We start from the raw sequence: 23347 nt of genomic DNA on the forward strand, positions 1-23347 counted from the left end.
TTGATTGTAGCACTGGTGTGTTGATGTGGCTTAAATTTCATGACCATGGTGAATTGATTTATCTGTCAGTACAGTACTGTCCTTTGGTTTTATGTGCTTTTTTTTTTGTAAAACATCAGTTTAGTGCTTTATTCCCAAACCTGGAAAGGTATTGTTGCCTTTCTTCCATACCTTGGCAAACATAAATTTGGATTTAGCAGAATGTGTAGAATTGCTGGCAATTTTGTATCATGGGATTTGGTCTGAATATTTTGGCTTAAAGTTTAAGGGGAACTACTGTTTCTTTTTTTGTTTTTGCGTGTATATTGTTTTCATTCGGGGATGTTGGTTCCATGTTTCCAGATTTTTCTGAAAATCAACATATATACAAGTGTTGTTGCTGAGCAATAAGTTATGAACAATATTGATGTGTAGAAAAGTCAATAAATTGTCCAGTTTGGCTGAAATTTAGTTGGTCTTGGCTTCATTTTATTTTTATCCATTTCCTTTTTAAGCACCCATTTCAAACCAATTTTAGCATGATCACAAAGCCTTGAAAAATAGTGAAATTAGAAAAACATTTCTTGACATTATTTTGTGGACATGGATGACTGTTTCATATATGTGCAGTAGAACTGTCTGCTGTCCTGGGCCAACCAGTGGCCCAAACACTGATCATTACATACAGGTAAATAAATGCAACATTCCACGTCAATGCAAAGAAGTACCAACCTCCATAATCATATTCTTGACTGATTGGTGTTAAATGCTGTACTCCAGAATTTCTCCTCTTGTATTAGTTGACCATAATCAGGTTTTACGGGTGGAAGAACCACTGAATTCGTGAGGGTGCTTGACCAGCCCGCTGAGAAAGCTGCAGCACAAACAAGAGCTGGATTCTAATACGCAACCCCATTGGTCAAAGGATTTTACCATCTGGGCCAACAAGGCCCCATCTTATTCTAAGGCATAATTTACACAATAAAATATTTTGTAAGAACTGACCTGGGGGGTAGGTGACTTTGTACAATATTTTCTCCCTACACATTGGAAGTAACAAAAACTATTCCATAATTAGGGAAAAACTTTTAACATACAACAATATGCATACACTGTATATGTATCATTAACAATTTTTATTACAAATGTATTGAGGCTTTGTATACCCAAACATTATAAAAGCTAGCAAATCAGTAAATTGCATAGGCTTCTACTGAATGCAATACAACATTTCAAAGAACAACATAAAATGTCTTCACAAAGTGCATGAATACAAAATGTTGATGGGCTTTGGTAAGCTTAATGGAAGCTTTATCCTAGGTAAATCATGATTGTCTCCCCTGCACATACAGAACACATGGCAAACTGCAAGCTTTTCCTGCCCTTTGAACGTGTACCTAGGGTAATTGACGGAATGGAAAGGAATAAAACCAGTTCGAAGTACAGTTTAACATGACTGATCATTCTTATGTAATGTTGTGTTATAGGCGAAAATATAAATCAAGGAATTAGTAGCACTAAGGGGGCCATCAGTTATAAATTCTTTTAACCAGATATATGTATGTTAGTTGGGATTTAACATCGCTTTTACCAGATATGATGGATGACTACATGCCCGCCAGCAGGACGCACACTCAGTAAGTTAGTTGAACTGGCAACAATCCTTGTCAATGAGAACAGAAATACATACATGTACAACCTAAGACAAACTGTACACATTTCACCTGTACGTGTAAAACTTCCCTTGTCAGTTGTTAAGTCATGAGGTAAATAGTATGAGTTGTAAAAGCATGGATATTTAATAAACATCTGTAATCAAACTGAAATATAAAACAGGTTTTAGATTTCCTTGATAATTGGAAAATTAACAGAGTTACACTTGTGGTGGGATTTTGGCAGTATTGCATGAATTGCGTTACAAAAAGAGACTCTTTGGTACAAATTTGACTGATAAAAGCAACATTAACAAGGCTTAGGGAACTGCAGCTAATCACCAAGGTGAATTAAAAACATGGTGCAAAAGTAACACATCCTCATCAATAAAAATCTGATACTCATGTAAATCTGTCTTTGCGAAGGGATAATTATGGCAGTACGGAAATGACAATTCTCTTCAAATATATATTTTATCAGAACTATCTGATGTTCACTGTGATCCAGTTTTAATGTTTCTCTTTGTAATAGTTACATCTATGGCATCTGCTTTATTCAGTTTCAAACAGAATTGAAGACAACACTAGATCAAATATACATTGAAAAAGTATCCCACCCAAAGTTTAAAAAGCATACCATTATGTTTCCGTGATGTTGTGAATTAAACTGAGATATCACAGTTCAAAGTAAGCAAAATCGTTCACAAAATAAAAAGTGATGCTGTTGTCAATTTTACTCAATCAGTTCAATTTTTTTTTCTTCTGAAAGCTGCGTGTCAGAAATCACATGTGTTTCCCAATATGGCCTATCTGCTGGTTTCATAAGAATTCCAGATTAAATATTGATTTATACAGTTACATGCACCAAGCATGTCAAAAAGGAAAGGCTGTGGTTGTTTGTTAGTTTTCACACCTTGTCTGAAGTAACCAAGGTTAAATCATTTCATTTCTTTCAAGGCTAACTGGATATAACATATATGCTATGGGTTAATGATTTCGCAGGGTTTTTGTACAAATTATGTATATAACGACTTACACAATTCAGAACTACCACAACTATACAATCAAAACTACAGTTGTATAAAAATATAACACGAAACCACTATAAAAGTAGCCCTTCTACAACTATACATGTATAAAAATAATGTACAAACTGACACAAGCTCAATTCCTTGCAATAGCAAAATGCTAATTATATAGAGCAAGCATTATTAATAAATTGGTTTCTAAGGGTATTGATGATGACAACACTGTAACCAGTTTTGCCACAAAGTGCAAAACTGGAGGAAATCTGTAAATTTAGTATTTGGATTTATTCACAATTAAGCACCTCACCAAGTTAATCATATGATATCAAGACGTATTCATGTGTAAAATACTCCACAGGCTTTGCTAATACAAATGGTTCCCTTTTGGTTTACGGAGCAAAGTAGAATATGTAAAAATACTACAAAAACAGAAGAACATTCACATTTGCTCAGGTAAATTATTGCAAAATTCTAATAAAAGACAAAATTTTCATGTGGCACATGCTGTTCTAAGTTAGGCTTCCTGATACTGAAAATGGTCAGTTTTACTGAAACATTAATGTAAAAAAACCTGACCTGAAATTTTGATTCAAGCACATTAAATTATAAATGTACTCAGTATTGACATGACTTACAAAATGAGGTATGGACGGACAAGCAAAACAAGAATAATGATGAAATATATACATTCTACAAAATTACAAATTTAAGTACAAGTTACGGCCACCACACATCATGCATGTGCCCTTTCGCTTAAAGTAGTTCATAAAAGTTGTCTCTGATTAAAAATGATATATATACCACAACCATTTCTTTTCTGTACAAAAGATTGTCTCTGTGAATAGAATGTGTATTGTTCAAAAATGAAATGTATTCCTGGCTGATCCATTATGTTCCAGTGGTTCTTTGTTGCTTTTCAAATTTTGTAGTCTAAATGCCAATTGTTCTGTATTGTGCACTGTTACATACATCAGAGACATGTACAAATCAGTATGCATGATCCATTTTATCAAAATAATACCTTGCATAAAGCTAAACTAGCAGCTAACACTGTCACCACTTTGATTTGACATCATTTTAAATTTAACTGACAATAATTATACACCTGATTTAATCACACTGATATTTCAGCCGGCAGTTTTAATGCAAACTACATGTACTATGTAGATAAAGAGTATACTGGTATAAAAACTATGCTGCTCACATTACCATGGACCTTGAGACCACTGAGTGCACAATTATTTCGTTGTCATAGCAATTGCCAATAAGTACACCAAATGATCTGTGCCACATAACCAGCAAAAGTACACCACCTGTTGGAAGAATATGTGCTTGTTTCACTGTAGTGGGAGTTTCATAACCAGGGTATGTGAGGTTTGACAAGCGTTCACTGAAAATTCAGTGACTGATTTTTAATACCAGTTATCAAACAATTTGAAGTAAACTTCCTTGTATCTCTCGAAGGATCGATTTCAGACTTGATCCCATCAACAGCTCACAGAAACATCTCAAAACAGACACATGCACTCATGGCCCATTTAAAGAGCACATTAGTCACCTCAAGCAATGTAGAGACGTTGAGCTCAAACCCACATAATGTAGATCAAAAATAGTTTCAAACACCATCTATATTGGAACTTTTCTTTCAAACTGAGCAGTTCAGCAGATACCCTACTCCTCATCAAAGTCCATGGAGTTTTCCATCATGGCTGCCTCCCCTGCTATCAAGTTCTCATAGTCCACTGCCTCCACTGTTTCCAAATCGTCCTCTTCCTCTTGTTCCCCGTCCGGCAGGGGACAGCGTAAACACTTCTCCTCCCCAATCCCGTAATCCAGACACGAGTTGCCGATGCACTGACAGCAGCCATGCTCATGGAACCAGCGGTACCGTGCAGCCCCCATGGACTTGCACGAGTCTTTGCACTTCCTCAATGACATGCACTGCGACATGAAAGCCACGGTACAGTTCAACACTGTATCACTGTCTGTCTGCTCTGGAAATATACAATATTACACAAGGTTGAGAAGACTTTCACCAAATTTGAACTTTTTTCAGATTTCTGAAGCATTTTCAAGTTTGGACTCCTATCAAACTTTTTATATTTTGGTTGTTGTTTATTTTCATTGTCATAAAGCCTCGTTTTTCTTACTAACAAGAAGGTGGTCAGTTGTATGCATGGAAGACTGACAAAAAGATTACACGTACACTGTACATATAAGTTATTCTGTGATGTTGGACGGACTCGGATAAATCTGACAAATATGCACATCAGGTATGCTTTAAGATTTTATAAGCACAAAAATCTGGTGTAAATGTCATTATATTTCAACTCCTTTAAGATTACAATGTCCGGCATTAGTAAGACACAAAGGAGCACAGATTGAATGATTCTTTAATGTTGGACAAAGGACTAGAGAATATATAATGTATATTCTAGTCCAATTTTGCTTTCTTTATGTCCATGTGGGTAAAATTTTAGGTCATTTAGGGTATTAAAAGAGAGACCATGATAATGTCTGAGGCTAATTGATGTAAACCATTGACCTCTGGACCAGATACCATAGGACACCCAGCACAGTACAGGCCTTTAATTAGCTCGATGGCTACATGATCCCACCAAGATGTTTTGTGACCTGTTTTGTCACATCAACACAGGCTGCATGCTGATTTTCACTTGTTCACAAAACCACCCCATGAATCTTCAGTCCTTCAGTCCACATCACCCTAACTTTGTCCACTGTGCCCTACTGTCCCAGCATTTTCTTTTCTTTTATGTCAGGGCTCAAGTGAGGGGTAATGGTACTTTAAATACCGCCCTACCTGCTGGTTACCATGGCAACAGACATGAGAGTATAGAGGAATCCAGTAGCACCCTGCCCACCACTGAGGGGGCATAACAAACCAGTATTTTAGGGAGTCCAGAGTGCTCTGTGTTTACAGTTGAGTTAGAGCCCGCTCAGGGCTGGTTAGTATCAAATCTTTACCTACTGTAAAACATCCTAAAAATCTGTTCTCTATAATAGTCAGGACAATGGCACAAGTACAGGCAGCACACATTCAGCTTCTTGACTAACCTATCTAAGATATCCAAACTTTATCTCAAAGCATCCTTGTGTATTATTGTAACAAAATAACCAATATTTGCAGGTTTTTTCAGACAAAACACCCCCCCCCCACACACACACACACCCACACACCAGATGGAGCACACACAGAAACAACCATAGGCCAGTACATGTAATTTAGGGAGCTTGGAATTAAGTTCAATGTGCACCAGTCCAGAACTTTAATATTAATAAAGCTAATAACCCATCACTGACAAATTGGGCCTACAAATGGTCAATGTGTTCATTTCTTTAAATCTGCATTTCTTAGACTGTTTTGTACTGCTCCTGCAAACCATGAGAAAGAAATGTTACAGTTACTGAAAATGTATGATGCTGACACATACAAATTATTACAATGTTAATGTTTACAAGCTAAGCACACAGATACCCTAAATAACCTAAAATTTCCCCACACATAAGTGCATTTTTAAAGGCAAATAAATGTCACAAAGTATTATTTCTGGGGCTGAAACTTTTCCAGTTGAATACCATCCCAAGTTCTAAGCAAACCTCAACACTCCTTTTTAAAATCAATAGAACTTTCAGAATCAGGAAAAATGGGCAAGTTAGTCATGGACGAAATTAATGGTCATTTAGGGTAATTCATTTTAATATAGTGCTTTCAGTGAAATATGAAAAAATTGTTTGCATTTCATCGACTAGGTCCCAAAAGTATGGCTCCTGCAACAAATTTGTATCTTCAGGGTGAGTACATTTTCAACTTTTTGGAGGTTTTACATCAAAGTCTTTTCTGTCCTTCTTTTTCACCCACATGGCAGAGAAAATGTTGACAAAGTACAAGCAATTAGTGCTGTAGTTAACCAGGATGAGTGGGAAGTTACACATACCATCAGGGGAACCCTGTAACTGGCACTGTTACTGTTCAGTAGTCTACATCTTCATTTAACATCCACACCTACACAGCTTTTAAACATATCTCAGCAACCAGGAATTTTGTCCTCAGCCAAAATACATGTAATGCCCGAGACAGTAGTCAAAACAAGCTAGAAGTAGATATGGACCATCACTCAGAAAAGTATGGACTACTTTAAAGCCTGGTCTTCAGTCTTAAACTGGTGGTGTACACCATTGTATAACACCACCAGTTTAAGACTGAAGACCAGGCTTTAAAGTAGTCCATACTTTTCTGAGTGATGGTCGATATCTACATCTAGCTTGTTTAACATCACAGTATTTCGGCTACATCAGGTATTCAGAAAAGTGACAGTCCAAATATTTAATTCCCTACAAAATTATTCCAGTTCTTTTTTTCTTTTACTTAATTTTAAGTTTTGTTACATTTTACTAGCTCTTTCAAAAATAAATTCGGTTTCACATGTTGCTTTTAGCTCACAACAAGGCTCTGATACTGAGCATTACCTTTTTCAACTACAGTACTTGTAACTTTGTTTAATGAGTCATGTGGACAACCACTACTGAATGCAGGAGAAGTAAATCACTGCACTGCTCACTGAAGGACCAAGTTATATAGTTTATAAATGTCAAAGATATTAATTTATTTTTATTTGATTGGTGTTTTACGCCGTACTCAAGAATATTTAAGTTATAAGACAGCAGGTTGCTGGCAGATCTTCCCACGTACGGCCGGAGAGGGAACCAGCATGAGCTGGTCTTGAACTCATGGCGACCTCATTGGTGAGAGGCTCCTGGGTCATTACGCTGCACTAGCGCGCTAACCAACTGAGTCACGGAGCCCTCTCCAAGATATTGAGTATTTGGGTCATAATATTAAGTTTATTTTTTACTTATTCTTTAATTAGATTGGGTCAAAAATATTTCCTTCATCAATGCAATGGAGGGCAGAGTTATGGTGGGATGAAACCAGGCAAAACCTACAGGAAACACCGAACCGTTCAAAAGGCTGCAGACCTTCCCATGTACCTGTACGACCAGCATGATCTGTACATGAACTCACAGCAGTCACATTGTTGAGAGACTCTCAGAGCCTTGGTTCAAGAAATGAAAAGTGTTTCAGTGTACATGCATTTTCTGCAGGTCTTGTTATATCAAAAATCTCTTGATACAGAACCTTGATACAATGGTTCTTTTTAACAAAACTTTTGCAAATACATGCATACAGGACTTCCAGTAAAAGCCTATGTCTCATTGACGGTTACCTTTCTACCAATTTTATCATTCTCATTACAATTTGACTGTAAATGCAGTATTTTATGGGGGGGGGGTGGGGACGGGAAAAATCAAAAAAATCCCAAGTGACCTACCCTTATTTTCAAACTACAGTTCGGGAATTTGAAACAAACACTTTTTTATGGATGGCCTTGCTATTTATTTATTTGATTGGTGTTTTACGCCGTACTCAAGAATATTTCACTTATCCGACGGCAGTCAGCATTGTGGGGGGAGGAAACCGGGCAGAGCCCACGGGAAACCCACGACCATCCGCAGGTTGCTGCAGACATTCCCACGTACGGCCGGAGAGGAAGCCAGCATGAGCTGGACTGGAACTCACAGCGACCGCATAGGTGAGAGACTCCTGGGTCATTGTGCTGCACTAGCGTGCTAACCGACTGAGCCACGGAGGCCCCTCATAGCCTTGCTATGATTCATCTGTATTCATAAACCATGTGTGTGTAAGAATAGACAACATGCACTTAATTACATTTTGTACAAAATCAAATTTCTGCCAGACAGGTTTTTATACATGTGTGATTAATCTTCAGCATAGCCTCTACAAACACCCTGATACTGAGGATGAGCATAGCTATATACAACACCTGGAGCTGTCAACACAGACACCTCCCCATCCATCATACCTGTCAACTTACCTGGCCACAATGTATCAGGTATATACAATAGCTATGTACAGCATACACCATATCAGCAATCTGTCATTTTAATGTGCTGAAGATGAATTTCTTCACCACAAATGGTGCACGCTGTCAGAATAATAACATCTAAACGGTTACTTGCATGTCTTTTCCTGCAGGGAAGAGAGTCTTTCCCATCAAAATGAGTTGAAATTTCTTCCTCTTGCTGATGCCCATTAGTGAAACGATTAGTTTTGGCCACTTCATTTAAAGATAAGATACTTTGAAAATCCTGATTTCCCTAAAAATCATTTGAAAATTCTTATCCCTGTGCATGCATATAAATGAAAGTCAAGGCACAATGTACACAGATTTAGGGTTTGAAAGAATTGCCAAGCACCAATCGTGTACAGGCCCACTTGAACTTGTAACTTGAGCCAGAGAACTGGGTGCACAGGCATAACAACTGCATGTTAAAAAAAAAGAAAGGAAGAAAAAAAACAACAACAAAAACAAAAATGCTGAGTCCAGACAGTGGTTAACTCTGAAGACTGACACAAAATCACCCACACATAAAACTCAACATGAACTCTGCATAAGAATCAGTACACCAGTTCATCAGTTCAAGCTCTCTTGTCAGTCTAAATGTCCCTAACGTTCTCAATTATAAATTTATCGAAAAAAAAAAAAATCACAATAATAATAATACCAGGTTTTCAAAACTTTCTTAACCTGAATGCAAGAAAACATGCTAATGTGCATCCGGCAGTTTTGTTGCACAGTAGACTGACTGGTATAAATTTCTTCCTTACAAGCAAAATTTGTAAACCTGGATATCTAATCAAAACAATGATCACAAACAATCTAAGCCTCACTGAAGCACAGAATTGCTGTCACTTACCCATGTTTGTGGAGAAGTCCATGTCTACATGGTGAGGTTTGTAGATATAGGAGTCATCATGTACAGGATAACGGTGGATGGACCAGCGCTGTAAGATATCGTCCTCCTCAGTTAGCACATTGAACAGGTCAGGAATAGGATCATTCAAGTCTTCAATTGCACTTGTCCTCTGAATGTTCTCATTTGCTTTTGGAGGGTCACACATACCTCAAAACAACAACAACAACAACAATAGAAAGGCTCATACTCTAGATCAAGATAAGACCATGTTTTTTACTCAATGTTATTTTTCCCATATAGGTTAGATGTATGTCCAACTGAGTCTCTGTCCTTCTTAGCCCGCTCTACAAAGTGATAGTAAGCTCTGTTCAGAGTAACTGAACTCCCATTGCAATATACAACCGCATATATGTATTCCAGACCTCTAGCTTCAAACAAACAGGGGCAAGGTGGCATTTTTCCAAAAAGGGCACAGTTTTAGTGCGAATAATAGCTTTAAAGGGCGTTTTTTTCTCCTTGCATCTTTAATACTGAATGTGATTAATAAATATTCTAAGGATATTTAGCAGTAAAAATAGCATACTAAACACCGAACTATGCATTTGTATACAGTAATCCTTCTAATTTTCAGAACATATGAATTGGAAGTGATTAAAACAGATAATTGTAATTCTCAAAAAGACATTTATATGTTGTTCATTGGATGTACTAACCATGTGGGAGAAAAATATCTATCCCTGTTACAATTACAGTGTGTACTGGTTAAAAAGGGCAGACAAGATATCCCAACAAATAGAAGAATTGAAAAGTATATGTTCACAGCAAGTGTTTCCTGCTTTAGGAGATTACCCCAAAATGGACAAACAAAAAATTTATAAAACTACTGATCATTACAGAGGCCTTATTTAGAGCCTTGAAAAAATAACTAATAAAAAGAGCTTTACGTCTGATGTTAAGGTACAGACATTAATTAAAGATGCTAGTTGTGGTATGTGACTAAATATAACTTTGGCTCTGCAAGTTGCTGAGAGACCTTCCCACGTCACTGTTTAATAAAAAAGCAGGATTTCAAATCCTGCCATGAAAACAGAAATCAGATGGAGAAAAATGAAAATGTGATCCATTGGAGTATAATGTTCTGTTTCACAACACTGCATATTCCAGTATTATGTTCGTATCAGGTCTCTGACTTGAAAACAACAATAATTTACAAGTATGTGTGTTTTCGCAATGACACAGTGAAAAAAAACCAAACAAAAAAAAAAAACCCACACTGCCCGACTGGGTGCAGTCGATCTTTCAGCTGTAAAACAGCTCAGCTTAAACAATTCAACAAATCAAAAATACTTTAACTTGCATGCTTTGTACAAGTGAGAGGTCTGCATTCTACTTAGGCTACAATCTACAGCGAGGTTTAATCTTTGACTTCAGTCAAAAATCGCTTTGTGGAATCAAACCCAGCACTCTGAATTTATTTTTCTTTCCCATTGTTTATCTTTGAACTTAATATCAAAAAGGTCAGGAATGAATTCATTGGCACTTGTTTTGAACACCAAAACATCCTCTCCAGATGCAAAATAACACATTTCAAACCAGTTTTTGACCAAGCAATCTACATGTACATGTAGATGAACCCAAGATAACTACCATATCCCTTTCAGTATTTGATGACATGGTGAACTTACCAACACAGGAACAGCAATGCAGGTAGTGTTTGGCCAAACACATGTGACAGTCCTTACAGCATGTACAGTTCCTTTTATTGGTCATATCACACTCACAAGACTTGATCAACATACACTTGCTGACCACACTGGCACATATCGCTTTATTACATCCATTAGAACCTGTTGCCATGGCTACCAGTCCTACCATGCTTAACAACAGAAGTGCCCAAACACACCACTTCATCATGCTTTGACTGATCTGAAAAACATAAACATACAGATTGTAAAGAAATGGTGATTAATGATTTCACACATGATGTATCATGTAACAATGAATGTCAATATGTAAATTTTTAAAAGAACGCAGCGATACATCTAGAACTGAAAGAAAAAAGCCCTAAAAGCTGAAAACCTACTAACACGACTAACAAGCATCTCAAGACTGCAAAATTGGGCCATTTTCACTGTTTCCTTGCTCTAAGGGACTGGAATCATTGCTTAATGGCTGGTGGGAGAAATAGGAAAGCCCTGGCTAAAAACTATACATTTAATCAAGCATGACCAATTCTGCAGGATTTAACCTGGTAACTCCACTGTCAGTCATTCAGCATCGATTCTGCATCTCATCAAGGACATATCTGGGTTGTGAAATGATGATGACGAAGCGAAATGTCACATAAAAAAGAATACAAAGCATAGATGTTAAACTTAGGCCAACATGGCCTTCTCTGTTTTCAATAAAAGAACCAAAAAAAAAAAATTATGATGAAGCCAGACAAGCAGTTGTAACAGTTCAACTGCACAGCTGCAAGATATGTGTATGTCCAGAATCTTGAAAGGGGCAAGAGTGATCGAGACAGGTATATATACACCATGGACTCCTTCACGGTGGTAATTTATCTATACTAAAGCGAGATCTAATCCTGGAATAACCCACAGAGTAAATCCTCCATTCACTCACATGATTTTAAATTTGGGGAGGAGTCAATCTGCCAACATGTTCAGTTTTTGTCTCAAATTAAACTTTACAAGAGAGCCGAAAACACGGTGACCGTGCAATGCCAGCTCTTGCTGGGTCTACTTTTAGTCTTAGGCCTAAAATGATGTCAGTGTCACAGATTATCAGAATTCCTAAAAGAACTCACAACCCGCGATCAGCAATTGAAGAACCTGACTTGTAATGTCTTTTAATATCAGATTTAGTCTGACTGAAAGAAATAAGATACAAGCTAACACGTGAAAACTTCGAAAGACTAATGTTTCCCAACTTCATCAAATACCATAAAACCGATTGCACAAACTTTACGCTGTCATTAGCAAATTTCCTTGATTACTAATTAATCACGTGCACACGTCTCACCATCTCCAAACCAGCGTCTTCCTTACAGAATCGTTATGAGCTTCACCGCAGACGTGCTTCGTTAAAATGGAGTCGTCTGCACATAATTCAGCGACATCTATCGGAGGAATTCTGGATGAAAATTTTGAACTCTTCTATGTGGAGGTAAGAAAAGTATACAAACTCCAGCGCATAATATTGTTACTTGTCCTCTGCCGGAACGTACGAGGATTAAAGTATGTCGGTGACTAATCTGTTGGTAAAAATCCCACTCAATTAAAATCATTTTGAGTGTTAATAGCTGTTTGGAATAATAATGTTCCTTGCGTAATGCGGTGAAGAATAAAAAAATGAGTTTTTTTTACCATTAAGAATAGTAATCGCAGGGAGAAATAGTCCGTCGTCAATTCCGAGACCATGAAGGTGGAGAAAAGTCAGCTGAGGAGACTGACACAAACAAAACACAGCTGAACTCTTGCACGTTTGTAAATATCTGTGGCATGAAAATGGCTTCGGGAAGTTCCAAGTCTAAACTGAAAGTGTCGCCATCAGAAATGGATTCCGTGACATGTTCAATATGTTTAGATATATACGAGAAGCCGATGAAAATAGCTTGTGGTCACAGGTTGGTATCTTTTGCTCTAGGATGATAAATTATCCGTTTTCTCTTGTGACCCTTCTCGCCACGAAAACCAATGTATACAAAGGCCCTCGGAGATAACTAAATGAAATGTGCGCAGCTGCATGTGTGACCCTTTTGGCTTTCTTTGTGTGGTTGTCTGTTTTAAATAAGTGTTGAACTTAAAGGACGTATCATCCTTTTATGGTCACACGTTGTTAGTTTATTTCCAGGCGAAATGAATATGCAACTGGTTTCATTATAATCCTATAACAGTTTCATTATTTTTTTTTCCTTTGATTTTAATCTTGAAAATGAAAATCGTTGTGTTTATTTTGGCTGTAACGGATATAGGAGTCACACGATTGTCTTCTCATGTAAGCTGGTTGTCAAGTCAAGGTGGCAATGTATTAGAATTGTAATGATCAGTTGTTTCAGACTTGTCTCAAACCAATGAACAGAACTCTCATTCAGGCACTTTGTGAGAGTTACAGAGAAAAATATTCACATAGTGTGCGACAGTCCATATAAAAGTGCTAAGTTAGCTGGCCCAGTATCCCCTGTGTAAAATTTGTTGATGACATGAAAGCCCAAAACTGACAGGAAATATGCATATGAGGGCGTCTATTAAGAGATATAAAATATGCCTTGACATTGAAATTTTTCTTTGTTTATTTCATTTTTTAGGCATAACCTTTTTTTCATTTCTTTTCAAGACATAATCCTCATTTTTGAGTTCCTTTTCATGCATCCCTTAACTTTCTGTGTACCTTTTTCTTACCTCTGCGCTGTAACAACATTCGTTTGTGTTTACTCATGAAAGATACATAGTCAGACTCGATCCGTTCTGCCTTACCACCCCATATAACATGTTGAGGACCCTCATTGGCCAAGTATATAATGGCGTCAGTTGATGGTTCATTGACCCGTTAACTAATGAGGCATAATGTTTTGATTTGGCCAAAGACTACCATTAAGCCATTAAGCTTGTTCACGATGTCTCTGACAAAGACCTATAGTTTCCTCTAGACCCTTTCTGGTTTCCTCCATACAAAATCCTGACTACTGTCTTACATGCATATAGGAATGGCCTAAGCATGAATCAGATGATAAATAGATATAACACAACAGCGAATTTAACGTAACACAAGTGAGATTAGTTTCGGTAAAAACAAGATTACTATAAAGCACGCAGAATGTAGTTTTATGTTACAGCAACGATGACATAACAGAAAGCATGATATAAGCCTTCGAGACTCATTGAAATGTTGAGAGATGCATTCAGTGTTTTTCAGCATAAGTAGAATTTTCATTAGGGCAAGGGTTTTTAAATTACCTGTTACGTTTATTTTGGACTTTCCAAATAAGCTTCACAAAATTAAAATCTCTTTTAAGAATAGGCTTTCAACTAGGTGTAGCTTGTGCTGCAATTCCAAAACTTGTTATTAACAATTTTTGCGGAGGTCCCACCTAAACACAGCTTACTTCTAAAATGCATCTTTTGAACAGGACAGTGACCTCAAGGGAGGTAATTTGGTGAAGCCCTATTAAGATAGCTGGAATGGCCTGAAGGGATTATCTGCAGCACAGTTGCCCTAGATTTGGATCAGTTCATTTACAACTGAATGGGTTGGTTCGACAGATGTTGCAGTTTAGCTGCCGTTACTCACACTAAATATAACCTTTCATTGAGGTGGATGTGAAATTTTCATAACAATGAACCACATGTGGTGTGTTTTAAAAGGCTGTGTTTTTGATGTTACTGAGTGTGTGCTTATTATAGACATTTAATAGAAATACATACAATGTAGCTGTTTTGACATTACAATAAAGTGTTTTTCTACGTGGTTTACAAATAGCATGAGAAAAGCATAAATAAAATTGGTGGTGTTTGTTGTAATCACATGGTTTGGGGGGTATGTTGTAGTGTAAAAAGTAGGATGCAGAATTGCGAAAGCAAAAGTAATACAGAAGTAGCAAAAAATGTAGAGACTGGAAGTTTTGTTGAATATGGCACTGGGGTATATGCTGCATTGAGTTAATGCTTGTCTTTCGATCTCTACTAGGATGCTCAAAGTGTTGCAATAATCCCCCCGGCTTCCATAAGTGGTCTCAAGAAGTTTGCTGATCACTTGCACATTCCATGAAATAAACGTGCAATAAATATATACACCTTAAGATTGCTCTACGCGAAAAAAGTCGGGTGTGTGAAAGTTTGTGTTTTTACCAAAGCATGATGATTTACTCTGGATATTTAAAACTGATTTACCTCTGTGCAGGTAAGAAATTGCTATTGGACAATTCGTTTTTATCTCTCACCTTTATTAGGTTGTATTATAGTTTTATATACTGTATGTTTATATATATAGTAATAGTGAGTTTAACGTTGCTCTGTATCTTTTGCAGATTTTGTGAACATTGTATAAAGCCGTATAGTTCGCTCTCTCAGCCACAGTGCCCGCTATGTCGTCAACTTTTTGACCCAAAGTCCACCCGGAAAGACAGTGATCTGAAGAAATTTATCAGTTCTAGCAAAGGACAGTGTACATGGTGTGGGAAAGAGGTACGTGCTGTGCCACCTGTTACAGGCTTCTGAAAGCTGTGTTCCCATGTTGTGAGAAGTGAAGTATGTTTTTTTTTTTTTTGTTTGATTGGTATTTATTGGCACCCTTGAGAAACATTCATTTTTTGGATGGCAATTTATTGGCAGAAGAAACCAGAGCGCCAGGAGTAAATTACTGCTCTTTTCCAGGTACTGGTACTTGAGAAACTTCCTAAAGCAAAATTGGAAGTGGCTGGATTTGAACCTGCAACATCTTTGTCAGAAATTGATCAACTGCAGCGAAAATGCTTCAGACACTAAGACTAATGAGTCATAAAAGATTAACTTACACTGCAAGGGTTCTCACTAGTTATAAATGTAGTTCTGGTCTTGATTTAGTAAGTTGACATAATTAAAAAAATATACAGGTAGGCCCTACTCTAATTGTTCAACTTTTCCATCCACCAGTACAGCCAATATTTTGCAACATTCCGAGAGAAATATGGGGTGTAGTGAAATAATCTGCATAGAAAAAAATTATTTTTGGTGTAATTTTCATAATAATTGAATGCATAAATTTCAATGACGAAAGTGTTGCAGAGATTCAAGAGATGAAGACTTACAGTAAGTGAAAAAGTGCCGTATGTCTTGTCATACAGTACAAGTAGTTCTGCAGGGTATAATGTGAAAAAAAAAAATGATATTCGACTGGTTTTCTCACATCAGGATGCATTACTTACTTTGAATTTAGTCATACATAGCTATGTTCCCGTAAAGAATAGATGCTCATATTATGTGCCATCTGAGACCCGATAAAAAGTAACATACATTTAATGTCTCAATATATGATTAATGTCTGTTCATTTCTGTTCACCACTTCGTCTTCATTTTTACAGATGAGTCTGTCCAAACTTCGATCTCATTCATCGTCTTGTTCTAAAATGGACAAATCTGTTCCCCATTTTCAACCAGTGGCACACACAAGCCAGCCCATCCCAAAGTAAGTCTTCCATAAAGCTTCTTTTAAATTTTGCATAAAAACATGTATCTGTTGAATCTGAGCTTTAGATGTGGTGTAATTTGAGGCACAGATGTTATGTGATGGCAAGGGATGTACCAAACCACTCCACGTTTCAGTGCCCATACTGTGGCCTGACTTTTTGGTGTTGTTGCTTTTCAGCGATGTACCAAACCACTCCACGTTTCAGTGCCCATACTGTGGTCTGACTTTTTGGTGTTGTTGTTTTTCGGTGATGTACCAAACCACTCCACGTTTCAGTGCCCATACTGTGGTCTGACTTTTTGGTGTTGTTGCTTTTCAGCGATGTACCAAACCACTCCACGTTTCAGTGCCCATACTGTGGTCTGACTTTTTGGTGTTGTTGTTTTTCAGCGATGTACCAAACCACTCCACGTTTCAGTGCCCATACTGTGGTCTGACTTTTTGGTGTTGTTGTTTTTCAGTGATGTACCAAACCACTCCACGTTTCAGTGCCCATACTGTGGTCTGACTTTTTGGTGTTGTTGTTTTTCAGCGATGTACCAAACCACTCCACGTTTCAGTGCCCATACTGTGGTCTGACTTTTTGGTGTTGTTGTTTTTCAGCGATGTACCAAACCGCTCCACGTTTCAGTGCCCATACTGTGGTCTGAAGAACCTTGATACTCATGGCCTTGTAAAGCACTGTAATGAACAACATCAGAGTGGACCATCTCAACTTGTAAGCTTTTTTTATTAAATATCTACTTGCATATACATTGTACATCATATTGTACTAGATTATAAGGTAAGTTTTATTATTAAAATTTCCTCAAAGTTCGCCCATGAATAAGTTGCACAGTTTACTTCATGTTGAGAGTGGTATTGATCTTAGAAAAGTGTTTGGAGATTTGTTTGGAAGGTAGGATGATGCCCTGCTGGAGTTTTAAGACCAAAAATAATCATTATGACATATTCTTGCTTGTAAAAAAGCTCTTTCTTAGCGCTTATTTTGGAGTTTGAACCAAAGACTTTTTGGCCTGTAATTGCCTTTCTAAAGCCAGATCGAAATGGTTATTCCCATGGGCTCTGTTTTTTTGATAGCCTGGTCATAATTTATGCGTGTTTTGCATCCATTTGTTGGGTGTAGCATATGCTTTTTAGTCATGCCAGTCTTACCCCATGTTCAAATTGAATTGTCTGAATCGAAAATTATTTGATGTCAGCTTACATGTACTTGAATGGTAATAAACTAGTCATACAGCGGTACTGTAATATGAAATGTTCTGTTGCTGAAGATCAAAGATTTGTCTGGCTCTGAAATTCATTAACATGCTGACACTATTTTTTTTTTCAATATTTTGTAATACACGTCCTATTTGTTTGGTGATCCGTCACCCTACAAAATGTACACTTAACATAGTATGTTAAAACTCTGAAACTCATTGGCATGTTGAATTTGAATCTTTAATATATATCTGTATACATTTTAGGCTTTCAGACTTATCTCATTTGTTCAGTAAACAATTATCGTAATGTAAAATAGGGGCCTTGATACCAAAGCTAGAAATTTGTGCTTTATGTAAAGCTGTGAAACACATCAACATATTGGATTTGAAACCTTGATTTTTTGGTAATTTATTTTTGGCTTTTCAGACATGTCCAATTTGTTCAGCCATGCCTTGGGGTGACCCCAACAGGAAGAGCAGCAACTTTATACAACACCTAAATCTGAGACATAAATTTGAATATGATACATTTGTGGTGAGTAATTAAACCTATAAAATTTATTGAACTCTGTTGTCGTTAAAGGTAAAAACAGTTCTGCTGTAGCAAATGACTTGTGAAAAATGTTAGGCAGCCTTTGTTGACGTTATTAATGTACCAATCACTTATCTCACCGTAGCTCAGAGGCACAAATGAAACCTTCTTCATTTAGAAAGTTCACAAATGTTCAGCTCCTCATTTTTCTCCATTGTTGATGTACTGGTACATGTACTTTAAAAAGCTTTTCGTGAAACTTTTTCCAGACCCCCCATGTTATAATAAATGTGGTCAATAATTAATAGTTGCTTAACATTTATGACGGGTTGTTGAAACACAGTAGGACATTTTTTTACCTTTAGCAAAAAAAAGCTCGAATTCGAAATTCCCCTATTATAACCGTTTCATAATCAGGATAAACAGCCCTGGACCACGGTATACAGGTGTATTATGACTCATTAAAACGCTGCCTCTCCACGACTATCAGATCCTTGACAAATGAGGTTGCATGTTCAAATCCAGCACTTGCTGTATTGGCTGTGGCTTTAAGTTATTTATTTATTTGATTGGTGTTTTATGCCATACTCAAGAATATTTCACTTATACAAAGGTGGCCAGCATTATGGTGGGTGGAAACCAGGCAGAGCCCAGGGAAAACCCACAACCATCCACAGGCTGGTTAGCACACCAGCACGGCACAATAACCCAGGAGCCCCTTACCCCTTGCAGTGAGCTCATGCTGACTTCCTCTCCAGGCATACTTGAGAAGGTGTGCAGCAACCTGGGGATGGTCATGGGTATCCCCTGGGTTCTACCTCCTAACATAATGCTGGCCGCCTTCGTATAAGTATTCTTGAGTACGGTGCAAAACACCAATCAAATAAATAAATAAATATTTTTTGTAAAACATCAGTGAATATAGCATTAAACAACAATGAAATAAATAAATCATACTTTTTATTTTTTATCACCACATACATATATATATATAGATGTCGGATGGGCATAAAAAAATGGGCCATAGTTTGATGCTGCATTGCTCCAGTATCCTTTGTTCAAACCCTTTCAAACTTTAGCTATTGAAATGACATAATTTTGTTAATATACTGATCAATTTTCAAGGTCATAGCTTGAGTAGTCTGTACACAGGGTAGAATGAAAACTCAAAAACGCACATTCCGGTGACCCACATTGCATCACCTGTCAGGTGTCATGAGTAGGGCACATGCTGCACCTGTGTGACACGCATCAAGGACTGCTGGGAAAAAAATTACTCTTAAGGAGATTTGGGACTCAATCAGTTCATGGAAGAAACGTTTGCGCGCCGTCTACCAAGAAGATGGAGGACCAATTGATCACCTTTTCAAGTAAAACAAAGTAGCACATTTTGAAATGTCAGGAATATGCGTTTTTGACTCTGTTTTGATTTTGGTCCCATGAACAGAAATCTTAAAGGACGAAATTGAAATTTGCTCTGTATTCTTAGGACATAATGGGTTTTGAGTGTGTAAATTTTTAGAAGCTGACGTAAGAGGGTTTCGGAGATATTGAATGTCAAAGTATGGCCCATTTTTTTTATGCCCACTCGATATATATGTTGGAAAAACTGCTGCTCTCAGCATTTAGCGCAAAACCATGTTTTTTTTTTTCACCGTTTGTTGTAGGACTTTGCTCAGGACGATGACACAATGCTGCAGGCAGCATTACAGGCATCATTACAGGAATTGTAAGTCAACACTATCCAGATGTTTATATGCCCTGAAATTTTGAAATCATGTCTATAAATGAATGTTGCTGCAGGCATCATTACAGGAATTGTAAGTCAACACAACCTGATGTGCCCAAAGTGCCCATTTTAGCAAAACTTTGTGAATACCTTTTTTTTGTGTGTGTGTAGCTCTAGACCCTTTGCGCAAAGTGAGTTCACAAAAGTACAACTTTTTATTTTTAAATTGGGTCTGTATCGAATGTTTATTGAACGTAAACAAATGCATTCCTTGTTATAAAGGATGCATTAAAATGGACTACAAAATGAAGAGAGAAAGGGTTTAAGGAAAATTTTTACAACCCAATAAGAAAGCTGAGAACTTTTTCTATTTGTATATGTTAGGCCATATTATATACACCATATTAAAGCAATACAGAATTTATTTTGATTGGCTAGTGTGCGGGAAAGGCAAGTCTAGGCTACCCCTAGCTGAGGCTGACTTTTATGTATGGCAGATTTATTCAAGTGTGACCAAGGCTGCAGGATTTAACCCAGGATACCGTATCTTCACTGTCATCCAATCAGCTTCGCTTCTGTTTAAGAAATAAGAGCCAAGCGTTTCATATCCGTTAACATAGCCCCACAAAACCCAAGCCAGTTATTTCCCTGTGCTGTGGAATTCACCGTTCATGATGTACTATTTTTACTTTCAGTTCTTAACGTGGAGGATGACAGGTTGAAGTATAAGGTGGTTATCTCTGGGCCATCATCTTAACATCTGCCCAAGGTTGTTAAAGAATATAGTCATACATCTTAACATAAGTACATAAACAGCTTAAAAATTCAATGGAGAAATGCAAGTTTTAAGCTGTGTTACATAGTTTTTGTTTTTTGTTTTATGTCACAGTTTTCATGTGGAACACATAAGTACCTGTATTTACTCCCAACACATCAACCAAATGTTGCCTGAAAAGGTACTTGTATATCTTATTCTCCACAGAGCAGCTGTAACAATCAATTTTCCTGGTTTGTATCAGTCTTTTTTTAGTTTGTTTTCATAGCTTACATGTATGCTAGTGGGGAAGAAATTTAGTGAATCTTTTTTTAGGGTTTTGTTGATTCTGAATGTTTGCTTTTATTATGATATGATTTTAGAGACTGTGTAGAGGAAGTATTTAATTATATAATGAACCACACTACTTCCTTTGTTATTATTGAAATGTTGATACTGGTAGCAAGATAACGTGTGATGCTAGAACACATTTTGTGTATACCTCCTGGTCTGCATTGTAGTCTCTTGTTTGTACACGATTATGTGGGATTGATTTGTTTTATTCTCCTTATTCATATTTTTTATGACCAAATCAGTTTAATGTAAGAATGAAAATCTTGAATTGTCTTCTGGGACATGTGTTTCATGAATCATGTGTTAAACATGTAATTGTCTCAATTGTCTAAAATGTCAAAATCATACTATCTTCAGTGTTTCTGACAGGTTAGGTGTTTGTACAATATGTAATATATAAATAGACCATAAGCCCAGTATTAGAGATAGATTTGTAATGCGAACCTAGTCACATTAATCACCAATATGTCCCATATATAGGCCTGTGTGTAGTTTTAGAGTTCCTTTGAATCAGGAATCAGGAAGAAAAGATTCCACATTTAATGTTAATATTCCTGTGATTTCTATACACTGTTTTATTTAATATGATAGCATATGAAAATATAATATCTGAGGCACTTCTACAGCTTCACCTTGGTATACACATGAGTGTAGCTTGGGTAGAGAGAGTATATCAGTTTGAAACAGTAAAATGGGTGCACTGTTTTGTAAAAAAGAAAGCATAAAAGGAATGGAAGCAGTAAAGAATTTTCTCTATGAACTTTAACTTGTTTTTTTTTTATATAGCAGTATAGATAGCTGTACAATGATCATTGCATCTTTGAAGTTACATATTCTTCTGGTCTTGTCCTAAGTAATGAAAGATTGACATCCCCTATGCACTTTTAACAAGCATTGCAATAATGAGACAAATTTTCAGTGCTTTTATAATTCAAGGTTTTTAACATGAGAAAACTTAGATAAAAGTTTTAACTCAGAAGTGATTGTGAATTATAAAGCCACATTGTGATATTACTTAATTGTTTGTGGATCATTACCTAAGGCTCTTGCTGCCTAAAGCTTAGTGCTGTCATTTTTATGGGTTTTTTTGGGTTTTTTTCATTTGTTTCGAATTTATCTCTGAACTGTATGTGAAAGTATTGTATAGCTTACTCTGTCTAGTATTTGTATAAAACTCTAAAAATGTATTATAATGCAAACAAAGTGTAACAAAAACACAATAATATTATAAAGCTTCCAATGTGAATCACTACAAATATTGGTCTTTGTCTTTTAGTCTCTCATGGTTTCAGCACACAGATCTAATTAGTCAGCTAAAGTTAAAGTCCAGCTCATACTGACTTCAGATCCTGTTGTCTTATCGTCTCCTTGGTTTAAGGAGAGTTTCTGATACCCAGTATATTGGTTACCACTGACTATGAACAGTAAACATTGTAAATGTAAGTAATTTTGCAAGTGGAAATACACCGAGATTGTGTATTATGGTGTACTGGGCTATTTCAAAATGGTTCTTGGTTTTTTTAGCGCAAGGGGAGATCACTCTCACAGACCTTCCATTCACAGAGTAGCCTCCCATTGTCCACCCCTTACTGAAACGCGCACATCAACTTCTCACTCAGTGGATGATTTGCAATGGCAGCCATCTTTCAGGTAAGTTTGTGTATATTGCCCATTGTATGCCCTTACTAACCAAGGGCCTCTGTCCGGCTTATAACACCTCTAACAACAGACACCCAGTGGGCGATACACAAACTTACCTCAAAGATGGCAGCCATTGCAAACCGACAAATCGAAGTGTGAACGCGGCTTCACCATTATCTTCATTCCACTGTATCGGTTCATGAAATCTCACCCTTTCGGTCCATGAAAATGACCGGCCTACGTGTTGCAGTCTTGCTTGGCGCTCTGCACTGACATGCTAGAACAAAGAGACCAGGAGTGGTGAGTGGGAGGTGTCAGTATAATGTGACTTGGTTAAATGGGCTGTCATGCCTGATGTCTGAGGCATTTGGTGACATGGACTCGCCCTGCAACGAGACTACGCTCTATATATGCTTCCGTAATGATTCCAAGTCGTCATATGACTGAAAAATTGTTAAGTAGCCTAAGACGTTAAAACCCAAGCATACATTGACATATACACCCA

The 23347-nt window shown here is 37.1% G+C and overlaps 2 protein-coding genes across 2 annotated transcripts; one reads left to right on the forward strand and one right to left on the reverse strand.

Moving 5' to 3' along the window:
- Positions 1–1096: 1096 nt before the first annotated feature.
- Positions 1097–12556, reverse strand: LOC135465543 (twisted gastrulation protein homolog 1-like). The gene is made up of 4 exons (XM_064742780.1): positions 12485–12556; positions 11143–11383; positions 9458–9664; positions 1097–4653 (listed from the first exon to the last, which is right to left on the reverse strand). The coding sequence occupies exons 1-4, from the start codon at positions 12485–12487 to the stop codon at positions 4331–4333; spliced, it is 774 nt and encodes a 257-aa protein (XP_064598850.1). The 5' UTR covers positions 12488–12556; the 3' UTR covers positions 1097–4330.
- Positions 12557–12928: 372 nt separating this feature from the next.
- Positions 12929–22443, forward strand: LOC135465687 (E3 ubiquitin-protein ligase RNF166-like). Its single transcript, XM_064742993.1, has 7 exons — positions 12929–13088; positions 15489–15645; positions 16521–16624; positions 17231–17345; positions 18260–18367; positions 20032–20093; positions 20789–22443. The coding sequence occupies exons 1-7, from the start codon at positions 12964–12966 to the stop codon at positions 20793–20795; spliced, it is 678 nt and encodes a 225-aa protein (XP_064599063.1). The 5' UTR covers positions 12929–12963; the 3' UTR covers positions 20796–22443.
- The last annotated feature ends 904 nt before the right edge of the window (positions 22444–23347 follow it).

The sequence above is a fragment of the Liolophura sinensis genome, chromosome 5 (genome assembly GCF_032854445.1).
Source record: "Liolophura sinensis isolate JHLJ2023 chromosome 5, CUHK_Ljap_v2, whole genome shotgun sequence".
NCBI classification, from domain to species: domain Eukaryota; kingdom Metazoa; phylum Mollusca; class Polyplacophora; order Chitonida; family Chitonidae; genus Liolophura; species Liolophura sinensis.

Coding starts and splice junctions, on each gene's coding strand:
- LOC135465543 (XM_064742780.1), bottom strand. Junction 9,665..11,142: donor GCATTGCTGTTCCTGTGTTG/GTAAGTTCACCA, acceptor TGTTGTTTTGAG/GTATGTGTGACCCTCCAAAA. Junction 4,654..9,457: donor GGACTTCTCCACAAACATGG/GTAAGTGACAGC, acceptor GTATATTTCCAG/AGCAGACAGACAGTGATACA.
- LOC135465687 (XM_064742993.1), top strand. CDS start 12,964: ATGAAAATGGCTTCGGGAAGTTCCAAGTCTAAACTGAAAGTGTCGCCA. Junction 15,646..16,520: donor GTACATGGTGTGGGAAAGAG/GTACGTGCTGTG, acceptor TCATTTTTACAG/ATGAGTCTGTCCAAACTTCG. Junction 18,368..20,031: donor TTGAATATGATACATTTGTG/GTGAGTAATTAA, acceptor CGTTTGTTGTAG/GACTTTGCTCAGGACGATGA.